The sequence below is a fragment of the Colletes gigas genome, unplaced genomic scaffold (genome assembly GCF_013123115.1).
Source record: "Colletes gigas isolate AHSC1104 unplaced genomic scaffold, ASM1312311v1 Colletes_gigas_Sc00016, whole genome shotgun sequence".
Taxonomy (NCBI): Eukaryota; Metazoa; Arthropoda; class Insecta; order Hymenoptera; family Colletidae; genus Colletes; species Colletes gigas.
The window spans coordinates 1,521,124-1,545,201 of NW_025106645.1; the positions used below are offsets into that span (position 1 = coordinate 1,521,124).

Genomic DNA, 24,078 nt, shown 5'->3' on the forward strand with positions numbered 1-24,078 from the left:
CCCTGAGAAAAATTTTAATGGGAGGTTCTAGAGGCCAAAATAAGACGAAAATCAAGAATACCAATTTGTTGATGGAGGCTTCGTTAAAAAGTTATTGACGTTTAAAGTTCCGCCCGTACTGAATTTTTTTCTCGAAAATGCGCAAGATTTCGGGGGTATGTCTATTCACAGAAAATGATTGTAATTGAATCCCGCAACCGAAAATAATTTTGCCAAAACGATTTGAAATTTTTTTTTCCGACGAAAAATTTCACACCTCGAATTTTTTTCTAGAAAGTGGGTAAGATTTGGAGGGTATGTGTGTTCACAAAAAATGATTATAATTGACCCCCGCAACCGAAAATTATCTAGAATCCCTCATTCAAATTTTTCCCAGGGGTGGCCGAACACCCTGTATATAAACAATACCTATAGTGTATAATATAGAAATACTCATAATTTAATCATAAATCGTAAACCTGATTATCTTTGTATTTTATAGAATTTTTCCCTCGAGAATAAATAAATTTTGGATGCTAATGTCTGTTATTCTCTGTTCGTCCCGTAAATAAATAAAATTTGAAAAATTGTCTTCTACTGTACAAGAGAAAATATAGTAATATTTTTACAATCAAGGTGGAAAACAGTTTACATATAAACAATATGTATAGTGTATAAAATAGAAATACTCATAATTTAATCATAAATTGTAAACCTGATTATCTTTTTTTTTTATAGAATTTTTCCCTTGAGAATAAATAAATTTTGGATGCTAATGTCTGTTATTCTCTGTGTTGAAGGGTTGGTCTCATGAATAAATAAAATTTGAAAAATTGTCTTTTGGCCTCCGGAATGACGTTTCTCGGTGCCTCTGTTCCGTGGTCGCGTGCCACACTCGCGAATCGCGACTGTCGCCGAGCGCCAGGCGACAGAGACCAGTGTCTAGAAACTGCATACCACGATTGGTGCAACGTTCTAAATAGTGCAACGTACACTGGCCAATCCAGCTCTAGCTATGATCGTGTGCCTTGGCCGCTCACTTCGACTTGCATACGAGGTTCCGTGATGGCAGCGTAACGACAGTCGCGACTGCGCACTATCGGAAAATGCGTCCATGATCCGTCCATGAAAATTCCACTTGAAGTTGGCAACAGTTTCACTGTTCCATCGACGCGTCCAGCCACCACGTAATACCACGAAACGAAAGCAAACCGTACAATAAAATATCGATTACATTCAAGCCATTCCTCTCGACTCCAAATAGCTCTATCGGTAACAAAATTACAATATCTCAAATCGAATGTCTTTCTTTTCTGCAATCAAATTATTTAATAACCATCGAATTAAGCGTTTGAAACCATGGTGTTTTACAAGGACAAAAAATATAGTGCAGTAAAACGAAATTCTTAAATTATTAATGCACGTTCCGCGAGATAGGTGAACATTTTGCAAGAGTTTAAACCGAGCTTGCGATTTGACGGATGCTTGGTGGAAATATGGAATTCCTAGCTTCGAATTCGAGCATGCGTTCTTCCGCTCCCGGAGTCGATGCAACTTCAGACGGCGCAACCTTCCATTGCAAAGTCGCACGCAAGCGTCGCAACGTATGCACGTAGGCTGATCCGACCGATCGTTAGAGTCGGAAAAAATCGGTACGCGCGCGTGATCGGGCTTGAAAACGCGGTGAAAAATGTGTCGATGTTGCTCGAGGAAGTGTCACCCCGAACAAGTGAATTATTCGACGCGGCCTACGTGCAGCCAGGAGGGAAAGTCCCGAGGGAGCGAGGATCGGGCGATCTGAACCGCGTGACAACATACGTGGATCGACTCACATGGCGAGTTATTCGCGAGGACGCACGTCCAGGCAATCCGAGTGAGTGTCACGCGATAATAACCGCCCATTAAACGTTACTCGATCTTGGACTGTTCGACATACTTCGTTCGGCGCTCCTCCAATCTCGATGCTCTCGACTCTCACCTCGAATGTTCGATTGCTCGAGCCGTCTCGATACATCTCACACGCTCGTTTCGACGGCGATTTTTTATTTCAATTTATCGCAAATCGATCGGTAGAGATATTTATAGTTTTTTCGTTACTGGCGCGTCCGGAGTCGACTTTTAATATTTTGCTTTGACAGTGTGTGTGTTTTTTTTTAATTTATCGCGAGTAATTTATTACGACAATGTTTTGATTTTTAATTTATAGTTAATCGATGGTCAAAGATATTTATAGTTTATTCTTACTGTTAATAGTTCGTTCGACAGTGTTTCTTTTTTTAAAATTGAGCATCAGAGACATTCATAGTTTATTCATCCGGAGTCGATCTTCGATTTTCGGCGCGTTGCGGTGATTTCGAGCGTAAACGCATGCACCAAGATCCTCGACCGATAAACGTTTCATTTATGCTTCTCTGACACCCAATTACTATCGATTACTCTGATTTATGTAATCGACAATATTTTAGAGCGCTTAGTGACGCTCGGGACACGATTTACTGCAATCAAATTATACTTTATATCGCGTTACATCGCTCCAAATTACGTACATTGTATTATTGTATTTGTTTTGTTGTTTACTTTCATTGTTGAATTAATCGATGATAGCAACAATCACTGTGCTTGAATTAATATTACATTTTATTTCTCAATTATTATGCTTACAAATGTATGTGTAAAAATAAAATAAAGGAGTAAAAAAATCGTCCACGAAAATTAAAAACTTTTTATGTCTGCTATTTTGACCATTCACAAGGTTAGAAGTTAAGTTAGTTTTTCTTCCTTATTTAACGAACAAGTTCTAAGAAAAGTCAAAAGGGGTAGCTAACAAAAAATCGTGAAAATACCACCCCTAGGAATTAAAAATAGAAATATTAATGTTTTGATGACTGTTCATTTGTCAAGGAATAAAGAAATTGTTTTTTGGACAATGAAGGAGGGATTTAAACTCCTATAACCCCCTACCTCTTATATCCATCATTGTAATGGTTAATTTATTAAATTATCTCTTAAATTCTTTCATAATTAGTAATTCTTTTTTAACAAAATCAGATTGCAAAATATTGCTTTCGACAATCGCTCGAGGCACCCTTGTCCTTACCAGTATTGATTGCCAAACATGTTACACAATACACGAACCGTAATATTGATTCGATAGCAACGCACATGTTTCTCTATGTCAATGGTTCAGAATCTTTTCAAGCACGTGGCTCGGTTTGGAAGAAAACTCATAATCTTGCTACACGATTCGATGAAGAAAAATTTTGACACAATTCATAATTTCGAATAAAAATAGTAGCAATTTAAAAATACCACAAAACATACAAATTCGTTAGATCTGTTGTTAAACATTCATGCAACACGGTGGAACCATTTTCAAACCAAGACTAATATGATAAAGGTGAATAAAATTTCTAAATTGTAATATGCAAATCTATTAGATTAAAATTATATTATGAATTGAATTCAAACAGTTTGACAGAAAGCAGGTATCCGATATTAAATAAAAGAAACTATCTTAGGAAGTAATATTAAAAATAGTATTCGCGCCAATAGTTTCCTCTATTATTTTTGTTTATAATTACTAATTTTTTTAAAAATGATAATCAACAGAAAAATAAATTAATACGACTTTCATGTTCAGTGACACAATGGACGATGATATTGACGATAAGGATGACACAAAACGGTGAGCAATTAATAAGTTTCACTCTAAGTTACAAGCCTCCTAACGTGTCATTAATTATCCATTTTTAAACGTTAGAAAATCCCGGAATTTAAGCGAGAAGAAGCGCCGAGATCAGTTCAACATGCTCGTGAACGAGCTTGGAAGCATGGTCGGTTCGAACGCGCGAAAAATGGACAAGTCTACCGTATTAAAATCCACAATACTATTCCTGAGAAACCATAATGGTCCGTATAATTCGAACAATATAAATATTGTGGGGGCATTACCTTCTACATTACATTTATCTTAAATGTACAAATACTTGCAGAAATAGCTGTACGATCGAGGGTGCACGAAATCCAAGAAGATTGGAAACCATCATTTTTATCCAACGAAGAATTCACGCATCTCATATTAGAGGTATAATTGCCATCATAGAGCAAACAATACTAATTACACTGCCCAACTGTCCAGTTTGTTGGACAGTGTAACTAATTGAAATGTTTGACCGCTCAAAACGTTTAATAAATTTTTCAAATTAATCTGAACTTCCGACGTTGGAATTTATAAATTCGCAGCCGACGAGAAAGATAAAGTTATAAAAATCGGGATTTAAAGCAAGGAAAGAAACGCTTCCTTTATTATGTGAAGTTAATCTGTTTTTGCTGGAGTAATATTAATTACAAAAATATTTTTAATAGAAATCAGAGTATAAATATCATGAGAGGGTGAAAACCTCATGGAAATGATTTTCTGGTTGCCGTGTGGACCTGTAACGTTTTGCCTTCGGTTTGAGAGCAACGTACACTAGCGACCATAAGTGCCAAACATTGTTACAAGTGACCAGTTAAAACAGCGACACTATTGCAATGGTACAAGAGAGATATCAAAATTGTGAAATGAAAGTAATTATTTTTAGAAACGAATAGAACGTTTGAACGATATCGAAAGCTTTGCGAGTTGCTGAATTTCTGTGAAGCAAAACTGATGGTCGATAGTGTACCGTGCTGATATGGGAACAAAATTACAGTTCAAATTTCAACTACGCGTTGACTAAAGTTTTTAGTAATGAAAACACAAGCGACATTTCTTTAATGTAGGCTCTGGACGGTTTTATAATGGTATTTTCTTCAAGCGGGCACATTTATTACGTGTCTGAAAGTGTTACATCTCTACTTGGGTATCTCCCAAACGAACTGGAAAACACGACCATCTATGATATTACTTATCAGGATGACCAGTCTCCCCTTTACAACGTCCTACTGAATCCTGCCAACACGAGAGATCGGCGAAATATTGAAAAGGGTACGTCCTCGTATGTGCCAGTAATTATCAAAGTGACTTGGGTCAAGAATCTGAGAAAATTCCTTTCACTAAATCTGAATGCAATCCACTATTTTCTCTAATTCTGCAACACTTCGTAGAATTTGGGAATGTATTGACAGAAATTCGAATTCTGTCCTTCAAATCGAAACAGTAAATTAATAAACACTGATTTTGGACACTTTCAGGAATTTTTAGTAATGTAGTATTTTGTAAAAATATTTTAACAGATTAACCAAAAATATATTATGTATGTTACGGATTCCTATGCCTCCCCTGAAACAAAACATAAATATGAGATGAATAATTACAAAAAAATTTCTATTTCTGGAATAAAACTTATTTGGCGAAATATTCCTGTAAAATATATTTCGTTACAGAATAAATTATTACACAAAGTTGTTTTATATTCTAATCAAAAGGATCTCTTGCAACTAACTGTGTAAATAGAATACTAACCATTCGCATTTACAGGGGATCAAATATCTTTCTCGTGTCACATTAAAAGGGGTGGATTGAACGTTCAGGAGAACCCAGTATACGAACTCGTACAATTCGTCGGATATTTTCGTACGTAATTAACAAAATTTCTTACAGCGTCGAATTTCACGCAATAAGACATAAAGATTTGTCTTCCACTAATTACAGGGTCCGATGTTGATGCAGAGGTAGATACTTTGCTCCCAAACACCAAGTATGGCAACACCGGTGGACTAGATATGAAGTAATTTCCTTGCACGTTAACAAAATACAGTAGAACGTCGATTATACGAACTAATAAGGAGAGAAATTCGTTCTGGCGTTCAGTTTTTCGGACAATTCACTTAAATGAGCCCGACGGGAGACAAGCAGTTCATATAACCGGGTAGGTTCTTATAATAGGAGTCCATTAATTATCTCCACTACTCGTAATTTTTTTATTCAAATAAGTTCTTGTTTTTGCTCGTTCTTCGAATTATAGCAACCCCTTTTAAACTTGAAAAAAACTTGCTGGATAAATATGTTTGTATTATTCCATAAATGTGAAAACGTTCAATAATATTTTCCTCGCTCGTAAGATAAATAAACAGTGTAATTTTGAATTTGTGGTACAGGAAAAATTGGTCGTCCAAATAATCGGCGTTCTACTGTACTCGAAATTAAATCGACGATGTCTCCCGATAAGATCCACGATAAAGGAGGGTGGTAAAAGTGGGCCGATTTTGGACCATGCTGACAACAAAACATTTGATCAGGGTATGATTCTATATCTCCTAAAGAATATTAAATGCACAATTATTTATCCGGGAAGCGATGGGAAAGTTATTAAACATAAACATTAACTTTCAAATATTGTTTGCAAGGTAATTTATCAGTAAAATAATCACTTTAAATAATAGAAGAAAAATTCTTCGTAACTTAGTGCCAAGTATATTAAAAAAATTATAAAATTATGGTTACGTAAGAGTAAGAATAGTCTACCCATGCACCAACATTATATTCACAATAAGTAGCAATATTTACATGTTTGACTAAAAGGTAACATTATTTGAATTTAAAATATTTAAACATATACATACATATTTCGATATATTTGTATATCCAATAATATACGTCATTCGAACACTGTTAAATATTTTGTATAAAAAATCATAACTCCGGAACGGATTGGAGGATTTTAATGTTTCAAAATACAAACAATGCGTATTTTGGTGCAGAATATTTAGACATTCTAAGAATGTTGGAAAAGTTGTTCCTAAACCACGTAAAGTGAGAGAAACACCATAAAAATGGTTTAATTTTCAAACGATCTTAACTCCTACTATAGTGAATATATTTCAATGTAATTTATTTCTGAAGTAGAGCACATAGATATCTACAAATAAGTAATAGACAACATTTCCGTACAGCGCCAAACACATTTATTAAAAATCGAAAACGAATATTTAAAAAAAATCGACAGTGGAGACATTTTTCGACGAAAAAAAAATTTTAAATCGTTCTGGAAAAATTATTTTCAGTTGCAGGAGTCAATTACAATCATTTTTGGTCATTAAACATACCCCCAAAATCCTACGCACTTTCGAGAAAAAAATTCGAGTAGATGTCGGCGAAAAAAAAAAATTTCAAATGCTTCTGGAAAAATTATTTTTAGTTGTGGAGGTCAATTATAATTATTTTTTGTCAATAGTCATACCCTCGAAATCCTACGCACTTTCAAGAAAAAAATTCTTTTCCTAAAGTACATATTATATTATTAGATAAAAATGAAAATGGATTAAAAAATATTATTGGACATACGTGTGGGTTTCACGCAACAATAATCTAATTTGCTTGCTGAATTTCTAAATAACTATTTTGATGATGGACCATCATCAGAAGAATAAATTATCGAAATACATTAACCGGGTAAGTATTACGGAGAGTACTTTACGCTTATTTTTAATAACTTTCCTTATCACTTCCCGGATAAATAATTATATATTTCATACTCTAAAGAGAAGATTTAAAGATAGAATCATACTCTGATAAAATTTTTCCTTGGTAGCATGGTCCAAAATCGGGCTAATTTTACCACTCTTCTTTGTGTCCCCTCAGATTGGTTTTCGTGGGCACAGGGCGGCTCCACACGCCACAATTGATCCGGGAATTGTCCGTGATGGACAACACCAAGTCAGAGTTCACGTCCCGCCATAGTCTCGAGTGGAAATTTCTGTTTCTGGATCATCGAGCGCCTCCCATCATCGGCTACCTGCCGTTCGAAGTGCTGGGCACATCCGGTTACGATTATTACCACGTGGACGACTTGGACAAGGTTGTTACCTGCCACGAATCACGTAAGTGTCCCGGTTAATAGACGATAACTTGGATTTCAAATCAAAGAATACCCGTTTACAGTGATGCAGAAAGGCGAAGGAACCTCCTGCTATTACAGGTTCCTCACGAAAGGCCAGCAGTGGATTTGGTTACAGACTAGATTCTACATCACGTACAATCAGTGGAACTCGAAGCCGGAGTTTATCGTATGCACTCATTATGTCGTTAATTACATCGACGTGATTAAAGAACTGCGCAAGGAGTCGGCGAGCTTCAACAAGAACCAAAACCAGGACGTTCTGATCCCGGTGAAGCAACAACAGGTGAATCTAATCGATTATGTCCATTTCTTAAGTGAATGACGCGTAACGAATTTTTATATTTTTCTGATCAATTTTCGGTGACTTTCCGTTCGCGTCTCGTGGGTCTTATCTGTCCCACGTTGTCCAGAGCACGGTATTCGTAAGACTCGCAAAAATTCTTGTTTCAACAAAATTTTACCATAATCGTGCAATTCGAGTTCGAAAAAAGAATCTTTAGTCAGACCATTATACTTTTATTTGTGCTTCGAAAGTATTTATAGTTAAAAACACGTATTACGTTATCTACAATACAATTTACAATTGCGTTGCAATTTCTTAATGTGCTAAAAATCTTTAAGTACGAAGTTTGAAACGTAAGAAAATCGAGAAGATTGATTTTATAAAATGTTACATTTACTAACGAAAATCTGAAATGGGTTTAAACTTACAGGTAACGACGTCCTGTCCTGTTCCGTCGACCCAATGGCCGGCGAAATCGCCCAACGCGTCGAAATCGGTGGCGTCGAACACACGATCGCGACATCAAGTCGAAAGTTCTGATAGCTCTTCGATATCCACTTCCATACAAAGCTCTTCGCACTCGCAAATAACGCGAGTCTCGCGATCGAAGGTCGCCCCGTCGAATAATTTGGTAGCTTCGAAGGCTCAGATCGGCCCGATCGACAACAGACAACAACCGCAGCAACAATCTCAGTTCGAGGTCGATCAGAGTTGTATAGGCTTTATGGAACAGGCGCCGTACGCGACGATTAATTTGCAACCGGTGGTCAGTACGAGTTTCACGACTCCAACCGCGCCGATTATTTCGACCATTCCGACCCACGAGGTAATAAAATACACTGATCGGTTCGTTTTCAATCAATAATAATACATTTATGTATGTCGATTGCGTGTACTAGCGTAAAGTTAACTAGTTTTTGATAAATATAATGACTTCTTCGAATAAGTCGAATACTCGATCCGAGAAAATATATTTGAAGACTTTTCATTTCGTGATTAAACACTGTACTATCTGCGAATAATTGCAGATGTTGCATCAGCAAGGTATCGTGATGACACCGGTGCAGAATCAAATCCAAGACGAGCTGCAACGCAAACACGAGGAACTGCAGCAGCTGATAGTGCACCAGCAGGAGGAACTCAGGAAAGTGTCGGAACAACTGTTTATCGCTAGATACGGAATCTTATCGCCATTGCTCAATGCAAGTATCTTACAAACACGCATTACGTCCTACGAAATCGTTGATATTCGTTCAAACTTCGCGCAAATCTCGGTAAAAGCTTTTTAAACGGACAAACCGACGTTCGAAGTAGACAAAAATAAGTCGAGTTTCCCAGCGAAAGGGTTGACAATTTTAGTAATATGTACATATTTTAAGTACACACACTTCCCCGAAGACTATCACGAAGAAAATTACGACGTGACGCGGTACTCTGGTGTACAACTTGTTTACTCGCGAACGTCCTCTAGAACACTGACACACACAGACCGCGATCAAACTTGTTCGTATGCTAATGTACTGTGAAATACGCGCCTACTCGAAGACCAGTTTGTCTAGGATGAATACAAAATGGGAACAAATAGAATTATTTAACATCATAGGGAAACTAATAAATTTCAAACTTTTGGTAACAATGAAAATCAAAAAGGATCTGAAATTTTGGTCTAACTGAAAAACGACGCAAAGTAACGATTCGACTAATTGTAAGATACGAACAATTTCGAATAAGTGGTATTTCAATTTACCTCTACGCTATAAAATTAAAAAAACGAAAAACAAGTAGAAAATTATTTTTTCTTATGAAATCTTTGTTAAATGTCAATTCTAAGTCTTGCCAAATTGTTAATAATCACAGATGTAAGCGGTACCCATGTTTCACTGTACTCAGATTTCCCAGTGTGAATTTCAATATTGCATTATAAAAGTTCGAATGAAATTGTTAGAAAGCGTTAATCGGTTGGAAGGATATCGATAAAGTGTTTGATGTAATGTTCCAGGCGGGAATACCGTACAATGCTACAAACACGTGCCAGCAAATGAATAGATGCAACACGAATAATTCGAACGTGCAGTTGCCCATGTCGAGCAACATACAGGGTGTAAACATCCTTTCGTTGCCGATCACGGTTCCGGTGCCTATAGTATCCACGGAATTGTTTTCCCAACCGTTACCAGTCAGTCCAGTGCCAATAGTGTCGACCACGGCCCAAGGGAACGTCGGTACGATGATCCAATCGCAGCAACCGGAACCGACGCAGCAGAACGGAAACCCTCCAGATCTCGTGCCTTTCCAAATCTGTCCACCCCAAACGGACATGCTGTACAACGACATCGAGCCAGCCGCGAGACAGCAACAGGGACCTTCTCAGAATTGAATCGCATTCCGTCACACATTCCATCGAAACCTAGAAACAAAATACTCGCCCAGTACACGATTCGCGAGACTAATCGTTAGACACGCGAGACGGCCATTTTTCCACGACTGTGTCCGCGTCTGTTACCATAGAACGAATTACCGAGCTTGATTTTATATTTTCCGAGGAACGAGATCTCCCAATCGTGACGCAAATTGGACGGATCGTGAAAAATTTCCTAGTACATATCTTTGTTCGATTAACAAACGAATCGTTCGATGGAGTTCGGTTAAACTTTCATTCGTTCCGCGCAGGGCTGTGACAAGTGGTAAGCGAAATCGAAAGCCATGTTACGAAGAGCGTCCGCCAACGTGCTTGAAATCAAACGATTAAATTTATACTTCACCGTCCGCATAGTTCGCGTAAAAACTTCGCATACGTTCGCGAAAGTAGTTGCATTTCGCTTCATGGAAAAAGATTCGTTATCGAAGTTCAATGAAAAGCAATATTTTTTAACTTTCACACGTGCATGGAAAATATTCTTAAAAATTCGTAGCTAACAAAATTCTTTTTAATTTATGTTCGATGTATCTTGAAAGTAGCAGTTTTTTAAATTGCTCTGGAATGCTTTCATTAGATTTTTGTTATGGATGTATTTAAATTTCAATATTTAAGTAAATGCCAGGAATAAATGAGAACTTAAGAAATCGAATATTAAGAAAATGCAAAAGTATGAAAAAAAATTAGTTTAAACGTGAAAAGTGAATTTTAAAACAAATTTATGTAGCACAAACAACGATTTAATTTTTGTTTAAGTTTCAGTTCGATCTGTATGCGAAGTTTTTTATGGATTGCATAGAGCAGTGGTTCTCAATTTATGGACTACGGATCCCAGGGGGGCTCCGCGAATTTCTATACTAAATATTTATTTTTTGTTTCAAACGTTACATTAAAAAATATTAATTTTACCCTTTCCGTAATTTGAAACGATATCTACTGTACTATAATGAATCTTTTCATGTGTTGAAGTCACTATTGTGTCTTGAACCGAGGGATTATAACCTCTCTTAGGTAACTGTGAATTTCTTTAGAAAATGAAATTTGCGACATCCAAAAATATTACAGGCCCCTATTTAATTCAACTAATATTTTGACGCGCAATTTTGAGAATGGGTTCGTAGAAAGAAGAGGTTGAGAACCTACTGTCATAGAGGGTAGTTTAATTCACTTACGAGAGTACAAAACGCTTCTGGAATTACTTGAACTGATCTCCGATGAAAAATGTTACGTTCCAGGTAGCCTAATTATTTTTGTTATGACGTTCACGACATGACTAGAGGAAACGGGGACCCGCGTTTTCGGAAACAGGGTATATTTACATATATTCGTGCGTGTATGTACACGAGGAGAAAGGAAAAAAGTAATATATTTTGTTGTAAATGTATATTGATAGACTTTTCATATGTATTGGTACTGTAGAGAACGATGTGTATTATAACCGTGAATGTGGTATCGAAATCGTTATATTTTGTAATTGTTATTAGATTATGCATACAACGCGAAGACTAATCGCAAGGGACGTGTCTGATCTGGGACTATGTATATTAAGACAATTTTCCTCTCATGATTGTACAAGACACGAAAATTGGAAGATATACAATACATACATATCCAATGTGCAAATAAATAAATAAAAGTTCCTAGAAACAGCGAAATTCCAAACGTCGCGCCATTTGTTGATTAAAATCCACGAAACGAGAACGATGACACTATTCTTATTAAATTCTGAGACACACTAAATTCTATTTAGTTTTCGAAACATTCAAACCATTAAATGTAATGCAATAGATTTTTATAATCTATTCCAATAAATCTCGACTTTACTATTGTAAAAATTGTTAAAAATGTTGCTACGACGTCAAAACTGACGTTAAACTTATCGCCATAGTGCATGTTCCGACACAAAATTACGACCCTGAACTGAACAATTTTTATCGTGATCTATCATTGCACTTACGATAAATAAATATCGTGTTCAAGTAGCTGAAATAACACGTGTCAGATCTGGGCAAATTTTGCTTTCAACGATAATAAAAAATAATTATTTTATGATGTTTTATTTCGAGCAACGCTATTTAAAAGTAATTGAAATAATAAAGACGTAAAAAGATCATTTAATTTTCAGAACACATCCTTTCCAATAATATTTTGTTATCTTATCATTTCAAATATAGAATTGTAATTTTTAAAGCTGCGTCATATTTAAAAAATTAAATAACCTGTTTAAAAATTAAGTAACCTGTTCTTTGAAATAGTATATTAAAATTATTAAAAGGTGCTCAGGTCTGATATCTGATATGGTGACATGTTATATTGATGTTTTATACGTGAGTTCTAACGAACTGAATATATTAAAGACACAACAAATAGGGAAAGGGTGATACAAAAAAGGGGTTCACGAATTTGGAGCATAAATACTCACACAAATAAGGAAAACAAATTTAAATAAAATTGTTTAAAATCAAGTGTCGTGAATTATAAATAACCAAAGACTGTTTCGAATTCTGTAGAACATCCATAAATAACTATTAAAAAAAAACAACACAATCAAAAAAAAAACTATTCAAAACAAAAATCTACTTAATTCCATACTATATTTTCAAACGTTAATACAAATAGTAAACATATAGAACATGTTAATTAGATTTCTTGCGAGTATTGTATGCTACTGAATTCTCCGATTCCTTTTTTAAATCTCTCTATATACGTATGTGGTATAAGAGTATAAATGTGCTCTAAACATGTTTCGTAGTTGACTGTTTAATGTGTTACGTTCAGTGTCTGATTATGTACTCGCGTGTGTTTTGCTGTATCCTGCTGTGAAATGTAAGATCGACATTATTATTAATGTTAACATTCAGAACTTGCTGTTAGTAAATTTTACATGGTAAAGGTGGGTGACTTGTACAATAAATAATTTAAATTCTGCGTTCTTGCGGACGCGACAAGTGGACCAGTGGGGTTTGTGGAAGGGAAAGGATTTTTAAATTTCCCTCCTACATATATGTATACGGTGTTCCTAAATTCTTTGAGCTAAATTTTATCAATGTATTAATGAAAAATTTGATATTACAAAAATGTTTAAACTTATATTTTTACTCGAGAAGCCTAACTTCCTGTATTTAATGTACTGTAACTTGGAAAGGAAGCATTTCGAAGCCTATGGTTGTAACACTTTTACTCCAGTTTGTTTGATAAAACACATGTTGGTGAAATTTATCAAAAAATTTTGTGGACACCTTGTTTTGTTCTATAATTTTTAGGAATCAGCCTGCAACGATTAATGTTTGGAATCACCAATGATCTGGCTCAGGCACATCGAGTCTTATGGTTGTCAAAGAATTCCAGTTTATAATGTCGCCGGCAATAAAATGTTTTCTAAAGTGCGAATGATTTTAGAATTTTTTCATTTATTTACATAGTATTTTTCATAGTTTCTCCGTCGATTGTACCACAAATCAGGACCTACGGTGTATATTTCAAATTTTTATATTCAATACCGTAAGAGGCATGGTTTTGATATAACTTCGTACAAATCAGTCCAGTTTTAATTAAGCTTTCAACCGCTTTATTCCGCCTAATAAATGATCCCACGCGTTGTCATAATTCAACGCATAGTACCTGTTAATTTCACATGGATAATCGACGAAACGTGCGACTCTATTGCTTCAATTTCCGTAAAGCGTCCATCAAAATTTGTACTTCTTGGTTCACGTTGTATACGAGATCTTCGATTTGATGTTTGCTGTCGATTATGTTGATACTTTGAGTGTACGGGTCGTATCTGACCCCAAACTTCTTTGGAATACTTTCGGCAAATTTGCTGGAACCGAAAGTACAAATAAATAAATGTTCATTGATCGCAAAACGTGGGACTTTAAGTGGTCATGCAATAAATAAACTAAAACTTGTTTCCGAAAAAACACATTTGAAACCGAAGTTTCTCGAATGTCCAGGCTATTTTTTATACTGTATAAAACAGAAGATTCGGCATGTTTCGCGAAGATAAGATACACGTGACTCGGATTTAGATTTGCTTACATCATCTTCTGTTTTGCATCTTCGAAGTTTTCTGCGACGAAATACACGGGTTGATACTCCGTTATCGGATATTTTTGTAACGCAGTCTTCGTCGGTTCAAAAGGTCGGAGTTCTGGTTTACCGCTCAAGCAATACTCGAGTTCGCCGAAAGACGAGAGCAATCCTGCACCGTACGCTTTTAATTCGTTACCTTGTCGACAGATACCGTATTCGACCGTAAACCAGAAGCACTGAAACACAATTCATAATAATTGTACCAATTTCAGCGAACGGTACCTTCAAACGTTCTAATAAAAATTTTAGGAGAGATGTATCTAATATATTAAATACACAAAAATATTCGTACAGTTTCTATAACTCTATTTATTATTGAATTTCTATTGGAAAGTGTTCAGATATTTATGTCAATTTTTGTTGCAAATTATATTGAAATTTTAACTTGAAATTAATTTAGTAAAACTTTCCAAAAATATTTTCACGGTTATCGAAATGCAATAGGGATATTTTTATAATATTTGCAAAACTATAATGGGATCATTACCGTGGCAAGTTTCTCGATGTAGTCGTCTGGAGCCCCAAGGGACGCCAAACCGACAACTTGACAAAATTGGGCGAACGAGGGATCGGCGAACAGTGGCACGTGACCCAATACTTCGTGACAAACATCGGGTTCCGGTGTGTATAATGGTTTGCTGCCATGTCTGATGTATTGTGTGCAGTGAAACACTCTGAAAGCTAAGCCGGCCAGAAAGTCGCGCGAAGAGAGTAATCCGGCCACAGGGCGAAGCGTAAAACCAGTGCAATCTATAAACGAGAATTTTTGAAAATTACGAAACACGAATATAGATGGAACTAAACACGAAACACGTTTGTTATTTAAATTTACACGATTTATACCGGTACTGTTTCAAAATACGACAAAACAAATAGAATATTTTCATCAAACTTGAGAAAACTCAACCTGTTGAATGTTTGAACAGCTTAGATGCATTTAAGCTACATCATTCATTTGAAGCAAATAACTCGAATTTTGTAGATTTGATCGAACTCGACAGAACTCAATCTGTTGAAATGTTTGAACAGCTTAGATGCATTTTATATAATTTGAAGTGAATGGCCAAGTGAATAACCATTATCCAAATGCAATATTTTCATCAAACTTGAAAAAACTCAACCTGATGAAAGGTTTAAACAGCTTAGATTTATTCAGGCTATGTCATTCATTTGAAGCAAATAACTTGAATTTTTTTGATTTGATCGAACTCGACAGAACTCAATCTGTTGAAATGTTTGAACAGCTTAGATGCATTTTATATAATTTGAAGTGAATGGCCAAGTGAATAACCATTATCCAAATGCAATATTTTCATCAAACTTGAAAAAACTCAACCTGATGAAAGGTTTAAACAGCTTAGATTTATTCAGGCTGTCATTCATTTGAAGCAAATAACTTGAATTTTGTAGATTTGGTCAAACTCGACAGAACTCAACCTGTTGAATGTTTGAACAGCTTAAATTCATTCAAGTTATGCAAGTCTGCATTTTCGATACAATTTTGGGAGAAAAAGACCACGTTCAAGTTTAACGTTGTCGAGATAAAGAGTTCTGTAACTGTTCCAGGTGTTTGTAATACCTTTGTCAACGTTTGAAAGATATAAAAAAATATTTCAAAAAGGGGATCGTGTCGATTTGTTTATCTGCTGTATATTTCGTATTACGAAGCGTTAGTTCCCCAAATATATAGCAGCCTTCGAGCAATAACCGCTGTATGTATAAGTTTGTAGGTCGGTTGGAACCTTTTAAGAAGTTCGATATGTCCTGCAGTTGAGGAATGTTGTCTTCTCTGTAACCGCAGTTTTCGATAAGCAACGGGAACACGTGGTTATGCTCCTTGCATGCATACTTTGGATAAAGTTTCGTCAGATTTCTAAAAACTACGCCCCACGTATCCGTTTCCTCTTTGGTGTACTCTACTCTCGGAATGGATTGACCGCTGAAACCGCGAACAAGTTATCATTATTCTTCCTTCATTTTTTAGCATTTTAAGAAGACAGTAAAATGACAATTATAATAGCAGTAAAATATACAGTACGTTTCACGAACTCTGCCCAGTTAAACATCGGAAAACGTTTGGAAAAAAAAATTAAATGGTTTCGAGGACTGCATAATCTGCTGTAATTTTTCCTTTCGTGAATAAACAAGGTAAACGTAATTCACATTCGATGTAACTAGTCATTTCCTGTGGAAAACTATTAAAACATTTATCAATAGTTTCGAAGATATTTTTGTGGACAGAATTCTTGAGATACACTGTAAAATACAGTACAATAGCATTTGTAATTCGAGAACATCGTTTCCTAATAGTAATTCGAATCGTAAGAGAAATGTGTTTTAATAAAAAAAAACTTTGATTCCATTTTTAAAGTGTGATTTTTCACTCACTACTTGTAATTGTAAGCTATATCGGCGAAGTATTTGCGCCTCTGTCTGTAAACGGAGTCCGTGAATCCCGGATGATCGCTGTCGAGCTCGGATCCGTAGGACAGAATTTGATTGGCGAACTTATCGAGATCCCTGATGCGTCTCGGGAACCATGGCACTGTTCCCATATTATCCTTGTAATTTCTACAAACGAGAGAAACGATTGAAATCGCGTAACGTCACCTCGATGACGATGTTTGTTTTTTTTATCTTACAGATATCCACCTAGAAATGATCGAAAAATAACCACATTGCTCGCGTAAATTATTGATCACGGAGTCGAGCTTTCCGCCCGGCGCGCACTCCACCATGAATTCATAGATATTCGGTTGACGTAGAGAACTTCTGGATTCAATATGTAACAGATTAACTTCATTTTGCTGGAAACGAAATTGTTCTAATGAAACTCTCGTATGGAAGCCAGACTGACAAATTTAAATTAGAAGCATTTACAAATTTCTGTAGAAAAAAGAACACTTTCGATTCAGAAAAGCAATAATTTATTTTTGATTGTATGGCTCGTTTCGAGACACTTGGTATATAAAGAATTTTACAGTTCGGTTCTCTCATATTGCATTTAACACTTCTCTTGTGTTCATACAAAAATTCGCCATTTATTTACCTACGTGATCAACATTGTTATATAATTATGCTGTTTTGTTCATTTACGAGAATTTTATATTACACCACAGTTTGTTATATTGTCTCGTGCTCCCTCCTGTTCATGAAATTAGACTTTTATGATTCGTGAACAATTTGTTCTGAAGATTATTATTATCGTATTGTTCCGATGGAAAACGTTGAATGAAAATTAAATACTTGTTACAATTACAATTATTGTTTTATCATCACGAATGACATAGTTTAAAAGATTGTGTATTGCTTGCCACATTTAAAAATATCAAACAATAAAATGCATTGGTCTAACAACCTTTTATTTTCTTTATGAACATTCGAACTATATTGAATATAATAAAATTATATTTATCCTTGGCTGAACAATCACCTAAACATTAATGTAAGAAGTATGATGATGCACCTTTTCAATAAATAGAATAAAAGATGGCTTCACTGTTAGAAAATATACAGTAAATTAAATAGAGCCGATACGTGTGACTAGAATAAAATTATAAATAAAAAAAGCCACGCTGATGTGAAAAGAACACAATAGAAGGGTTAAATCATCGGCTGTTCGTTTCGTTTGAACGAAAATACAGATTCTATGCCTTTACTGGTCAAGATAATTTGTTTAATAGAGTAAAAATTCTTTTTCAATGAGTGTATTGTATTATACTTACAGCAAAAAGTTGTAGATATTTGCCTAGCGCACCAACGGAGTCACTTTCTTTCGGAGAGAAGATTAGGCTAGTGCTCTTAGTAGAGTCTTTACCTTCCTTGATGTAGTTCCCCCCATGCACGAGTGTAGGCTTCATAAAACAACAACATTTCCTTAATCACATTTTTATACAATCGCTATATACTAAATTTTATTAATTTAATTTGAATCAAGAACGAACACATGGACGGTTGAACAATTCAAAATCTATGTTCGCTGCTTCCGTTTAAAATAAAGTGTTAAGAAAATGGCGGAGTTTGTCGAGGTGTATTGCAAAATGTGAGGAAACAGACCGTTGAAATAATGAATTACTCTCCAGTGACTTGTTCATAATAGACTTACAAAATTATTTCTGAAAGTAAAAGTTCAATTTGATGTTTAATTTATAAACTCTACAATATATTAGCAATTAAACAAAGTACAACGTTTATCCACTTCGTTTAGAATATCTTTATCGGTCTTAAACTTCCGTTACGAACCGCTTTGTGTACTAAAATAATTTAAGGGTAGGAGGTAAACACATTATTTATTTTATAAATTAAATATTAAAGACAAAATTGTCTATTGAAAATTCAATATTTGCGAGATATTTCATATTATATTTGAAATTATTTTTATCACGTAACATCGATGACCGTTCCTATGGGCGTTCGATAAACAATGTGATTTATCAACATATTTATAAAAATTCATTTAATTCGCGATAGGTTCGGGCCTTAAGTAATCTTACTTCCCAGCTTTGATTCTTATAAATTTTGATAATAAAATAGTCTAAATATTTATAAATATTTTTAAGCCATTTCTTTCTTCTGGGATTTAAAAAAAAAAAAATTAAAATACATTCACTGAAAATTCACATTAACGAATGATCTAATATTTTGTATTTTGTAAAGATCAAATAAAAGTCATTCGTTTGCATTTACCATTCAATTATGCAATCAAGTTTTTAATGATCCTGTCATTTATACAGTACACAACAACTGTGGAAAAATTCTCAGAGCTCTATAAAAAGAAAAACAAGCTCTCTTCTATACGAACATTTCTTTTCTGATTTTGACATAAAAAATAAAATGCATTTGAGCGTGAACGATACGTTTTTTTATTTTCGAAGGTAAACAGTCGCAAAAGAGTACATAACTGTTTCGTAAATATATTGTACGATAAAAAGTATAGGAAAAGTTGTTGTGCAAATTCGAGAAATTCGAACGAAAGGATGGAAACGTTTAATGGAAATAAACAGTGCTACGTTTCTTTTATATTTGTATTCGCGATAAGCAACTTATCGCTAATGCAATGATAAACAAATGGTATTTTGCTTATTTTGCAATAACAATGCGCAAAGTAATCGGAACGTTACTGTTTGTAAATAGACAAAGTTAGCGATTGCACAGTATTTGAGGTTATCGATTGTTTATTTAAATGTCATTCGAGATTCTTACACCCAGCATCGTTAAGCGCCGATGGAATCCTTTCACGATGATCGATAAAGATGAACACGCGAAATACGTCCGTCTTATTCCTAGCGAGACAGGTTTATAGAAACTGCGCTCCATTAAACCGTCACACGTCTATTTTATATGCTCAGGGTCAATCCCCCTACCTTAGATTTATATTTGCTGTTCGTCACATTTTTCGCAGTGTAACCGGAAAACCAGGATTTTAGAAAGTTTCCAACGCTCGGATTTTCCATTTTCTGCGTGTCATCGGTGCCCGAAAAACGCGACACGCTCGAAGAAAAATTCGACCAACGGTCAAATATTCGACAAAATCTTGAAAAATCTCCGGAACGCGAAATGTAACTTTGTTCGGTTTTGCATCATGCTAATTACGAGACGGATACTTTGGATGCCAAGGACGATTTCACTGGACAAAGTGATTTTGGCCAGCGGTGAATGTGAAATCCGTTGCGTTTGATGGACACAAATCGCACGTAACGAAACACGAGCGCCACTCTATAAGCAACAAGACGCACGACTGTTATTTTAATCAACAAACTACATAATTTATCCATTTTTTATTATACATTTCTCTCTATTGTTGTACTAGTTTGTAACCAACAGCAAAGCAGTTTCCTTTTACTTCTTTGTTGCTGTCGAACTTGTCCAAATATGACAAAACCTCTCAGTAAAATTTTTTACTGGCTTTCAAACTTCGTTTTATTTCTAAGCATCACTATGAAGAAGCGACGAAGAAGAAGACTTACTAAATTCAAAGACTTAAGTATAATTAAATGATATTCAGAAATGGTTGCAGAATGTAGTTTGTTTAAGACTAAAGTTCCATTGATTTAAACAATAATAAATTCTTACGTTGAACGTGACCAAGGTTCGACATTAGAAGCATGATTGTGTTCTCGAGATTTTGTAACAGAATTCTTAGGGCACAATCATGTTCACAGCATTAATAATACTCTTACTATTACAAAACAGTGACTACGAAACATCTAGTAAATATGTCTCGATAGTTCAATTTCAAGTACTGCCAAGTATTATGAATTTCTTTTAAATCTTTCATTGTTAAATTCTTACAACATATTTCCTTGATCTCTGTTAAGAATGTGGAAAATTCGATAAAATTAATAAACATAACAGATGAACTGCTTCGAAAACTCAAGTGTTAGCTTATTTGTACAAGCTTGACTCGTCGAGAAGTCGTTGAATTCGTTGCTTTTTTTCAAAACTGGAAATTTACTAGCTCGAATATTCAAGGTTTGTTTATAGCATTCAAGCACATATAAAATATTCGAATATTAAATCGTTCAAAATTCCTGGGCTCAATTTCAATTCAAATTCGCCAGCTTGGCTCGTCGACAAGCTTTCATTAATTCAGACGCATCGATCCTTATAAACGCATCGATCATTTATTTTTTTTTTTTTGTAACAGTGTAATAAGATACACGTTGCACATTGAGTGGCGTAACGTGCGAGAAAATATACCCGCATCCCATTTTGATGTTTATGGAGCAACGTTAACACGTCCCTTCTCTTATTGCTCCGCGAAAACAGGTTTTCTGAATTGGCTGAAACACGCTTATGTCACTAAAACATAACGTAAAATCGTGCTTGTCGCGACACACGTATGCATATCACGAACGCATACTTCAATAAATTATCGTCGCACCAATACGCGTAGGAACATATTTTAATTTATACAACAATAAATCACTATCTGTTTCACGGTTTCAGCGAATATTAATTACTTGTTAGCGAAATTTATCAAATTCGTTCGATTTAATTTGCGACTAATTTCTAGGTGATAGATCAATATTGGTATTGAATTAAGATCTATCGCTGATTTATGATCTGCGTATCAATGAAGCTCATTGAGAAAGACATTCAAGGGCACGAAACACGTTTTAAAAATCCCGATATCTAGTACAGCTAGTGCTGTATTTAATGTACAGTAGCGTTCATAATTATTCGATCGGAGACTCTGCGACGCTGAGATACGCGATGATTTCACTTTCACGTTTTACTTTCATCGAACGTGTAAAATAATATTTTACCGTATTTCCGATAATACGTACAAACATCTTATCGACCGGTCGTTTGCATCGTACGAAATAAATAAAAACGCCCTTATCGCCAAATTTCTGTTCTTTAAAATTCGATATAAATAGTTCAAATAATTATTACAAATATTTCTCTAATTTAAATAATATTTAATTAATATTATAATCGAAGGTATTATATACAAATATTTAGAACCACGTCTGACAAGTGTGCTCGCCGTGACGAAACGAAACATAATCGCATACGTTAATCAGTAAAAGTTACGAAATGCGTTACGATAGCGTTAATCGGCACGTGCATTCAGTAAATGAATCTCGAACAGATTTTCCTCGATTATGGGTTTTTCTAACGCCGATGTTAGAAGCATTCGACTTTCAAGGATTCGTCGATTAAAAAAGTCACCGCGCGATCGAAGCAAAATTATGATTTACCGTCGGAATAATTTCTAGTATGGCTGTACCGCTCTCGTTTCCTCGCTAATTGCAAGCGTTACGTCTCTGGAGTTCCCCGGATTTTCGTTCTAATTCTTTCGTACCTTATCAGGGGGTGATCCGTTGACGGCACTCGCCTCCATCGTCGGCTTCGTCGGTATAGTTTTCGCATACATTTCACCAGATCGACGTAAGCGTGAAAAAGGGGTGTTCCGGTGCTCTGTCACGATTTTCACAAGTCGAGCGTCTTGATATGACTGGTTCCTGCGGCGTCGTGCTGGTCAGTTTTAATGAGATACCGCTACAGGTTTCCAGAAAACGTCGCTGCCAGTCTGCAAACAAAATAAGCATGAATATCGCAATATGTCCGCGAAGATCGAACGAATTTTTAGAAATCGAACCTTGGACACTGTGGATCTCTCAGACGACAATGAACCCTTCTTATGATTACGCAAGACAATGGTGTACGTAGCGTGGGTCGAAACGGTTGCTGAACTTCTTCCAAACAAATCACGTTTCAGCATTTCCAAAATAAAATTTCCATAAAAATAAATAAACGGTTACTTTGTTAACTGATGTCGATTCTCAATGAGCAGCTTTTTACTTATTCTGTTTCAGAACGTGGAAATAATTTTTCCGGTACAATGTAAATATTGTTATGTACGCCATATTGTGTTTTTATCGAGGAATTTTTATACACTTTGTCTCCATTATATTACATAATTATTTGATACTATTGACAGGATTTCTTTTGTATAATATGTTATTATATCATGTTATATGCTATAATTATGGCAATTTTATTTTATGAAATCTTTATAATTTTTGTACTAATTGTTTTCGTGCAACTTTTATTATACAAAGTCTGATATATCTAATCTAGAAGAACAGTTTCAGAACAATCTTTTACCACAAAAAGTACCAGCAAAAATAAGTGTTGCTTAAACAAAAAAAGAAAAGAAACTCGTTACAGAATATTCATACGAAAAAGCATAATGAATTTAAAAGATTTAAATGTAATTGATATTTTCTTGGGTGGTGAAGGTAAGTATTAAATCAAAATAATACCAAGTCTATTCATATACCTCTTCAAGACATTTTTCATTCACGTAAGTAAAAAAAGCTTCACAATTACATTACAAAGTCAATTAATTAGATGAGAAGACACCATCGTACAGTAATATTACAACTTTGTAAAATAGTAGCAAATTTTATCGGTGCTTATACCTAGCCTTGTGCTACTATGCTACATTTGCTGTAACGGATAGAAATAAAACCAGCAATAACTTCATTTATTCCCTTGATACAGGTATATCTGTGAATCGCTTGACATTTCGTAAGATTTCATATCGTTTGAATAATAAAGCAGCTAAGAACTTTTAACTCCTGTCTTTTCAATAAAGTGTCAATCGATCGAAATTTATCGAGTGATCGCAAAAAATATAAAAATGGACAACGGAATAGTAATTTACAAATATTTAATACCTTAACAGTGGCTTTCCTAACGGACTGTCCTAACCTCTGCTTTAACATTTTTCCATATTATCCCTCTTTAATAATATTAATTCCCCGTTTTATTTTAAGCTTACTGCTTTTTAATAAGTGAATAATTATATAATATAACACGTTCTACTCGCGCCACTGATATCCACTACGTCCGTACAGTCGAGCTCTACGCGGTCAGTTCAACCGTAACGAAAGTCTTAAACATACCGATAAATATTAGCATAAAAACATGACAAGAAATGTATATGCTTTCAACGAAGAAACAATAAT

At 35.1% G+C, this 24,078-nt stretch overlaps 2 protein-coding genes across 4 annotated transcripts; one reads left to right on the top strand and one right to left on the bottom strand.

The window, feature by feature from the left end:
- The first annotated feature begins 1,561 nt into the window (after positions 1-1,561).
- Positions 1,562-12,148, top strand: LOC122400077 (circadian locomoter output cycles protein kaput). Its single transcript, XM_043401291.1, has 12 exons — positions 1,562-1,852; positions 3,620-3,664; positions 3,740-3,888; positions 3,972-4,063; positions 4,744-4,948; positions 5,441-5,536; positions 5,615-5,690; positions 7,544-7,782; positions 7,844-8,085; positions 8,516-8,911; positions 9,114-9,287; positions 10,085-12,148. Exons 1-12 carry the CDS (start codon positions 1,812-1,814, stop codon positions 10,460-10,462), a joined length of 2,133 nt encoding a protein of 710 aa, XP_043257226.1. The 5' UTR covers positions 1,562-1,811; the 3' UTR covers positions 10,463-12,148.
- Positions 12,149-13,321: 1,173 nt separating this feature from the next.
- Positions 13,322-22,617, bottom strand: LOC122400080 (protein henna). Of its 3 annotated transcripts, none has more exons than XM_043401299.1 (8): positions 22,407-22,617; positions 18,322-18,450; positions 17,249-17,403; positions 16,985-17,167; positions 16,339-16,535; positions 15,084-15,346; positions 14,543-14,772; positions 13,322-14,324 (listed from the first exon to the last, which is right to left on the bottom strand). In XM_043401299.1, exons 1-8 carry the CDS (start codon positions 22,476-22,478, stop codon positions 14,162-14,164), a joined length of 1,392 nt encoding a protein of 463 aa, XP_043257234.1. In that variant the 5' UTR covers positions 22,479-22,617; the 3' UTR covers positions 13,322-14,161. The 3 variants fall into 3 exon arrangements, with proteins under 3 accessions (XP_043257234.1, XP_043257233.1, XP_043257235.1); XM_043401298.1 differs by lacking the exon at positions 22,407-22,617 and adding an exon at positions 19,799-20,967; XM_043401300.1 differs by lacking the exons at positions 17,249-17,403; positions 22,407-22,617 and adding an exon at positions 19,799-20,963.
- Between the last annotated feature and the right edge of the window lie 1,461 nt (positions 22,618-24,078).

What these genes read in the sequence shown, in the direction of transcription:
- LOC122400080 (XM_043401298.1), bottom strand. Translation starts at nt 19,912, where the DNA reads ATGGAGCGCAGTTTCTATAAACCTGTCTCGCTAGGAATAAGACGGACG. An exon ending in ATAGCTTACAATTACAAGTA is followed by an intron (nt 16,536 to 16,984) that starts GTGAGTGAAAAA and finishes TCGCGGTTTCAG; the next exon opens with CGGTCAATCCATTCCGAGAG. An exon ending in GATGCAAAACAGAAGATGAT is followed by an intron (nt 14,325 to 14,542) that starts GTAAGCAAATCT and finishes TTTCGGTTCCAG; the next exon opens with CAAATTTGCCGAAAGTATTC.
- LOC122400077 (XM_043401291.1), top strand. Translation starts at nt 1,812, where the DNA reads ATGGCGAGTTATTCGCGAGGACGCACGTCCAGGCAATCCGA. An exon ending in GATAAGGATGACACAAAACG is followed by an intron (nt 3,665 to 3,739) that starts GTGAGCAATTAA and finishes TTTAAACGTTAG; the next exon opens with AAAATCCCGGAATTTAAGCG. An exon ending in ATTCCTGAGAAACCATAATG is followed by an intron (nt 3,889 to 3,971) that starts GTCCGTATAATT and finishes AAATACTTGCAG; the next exon opens with AAATAGCTGTACGATCGAGG.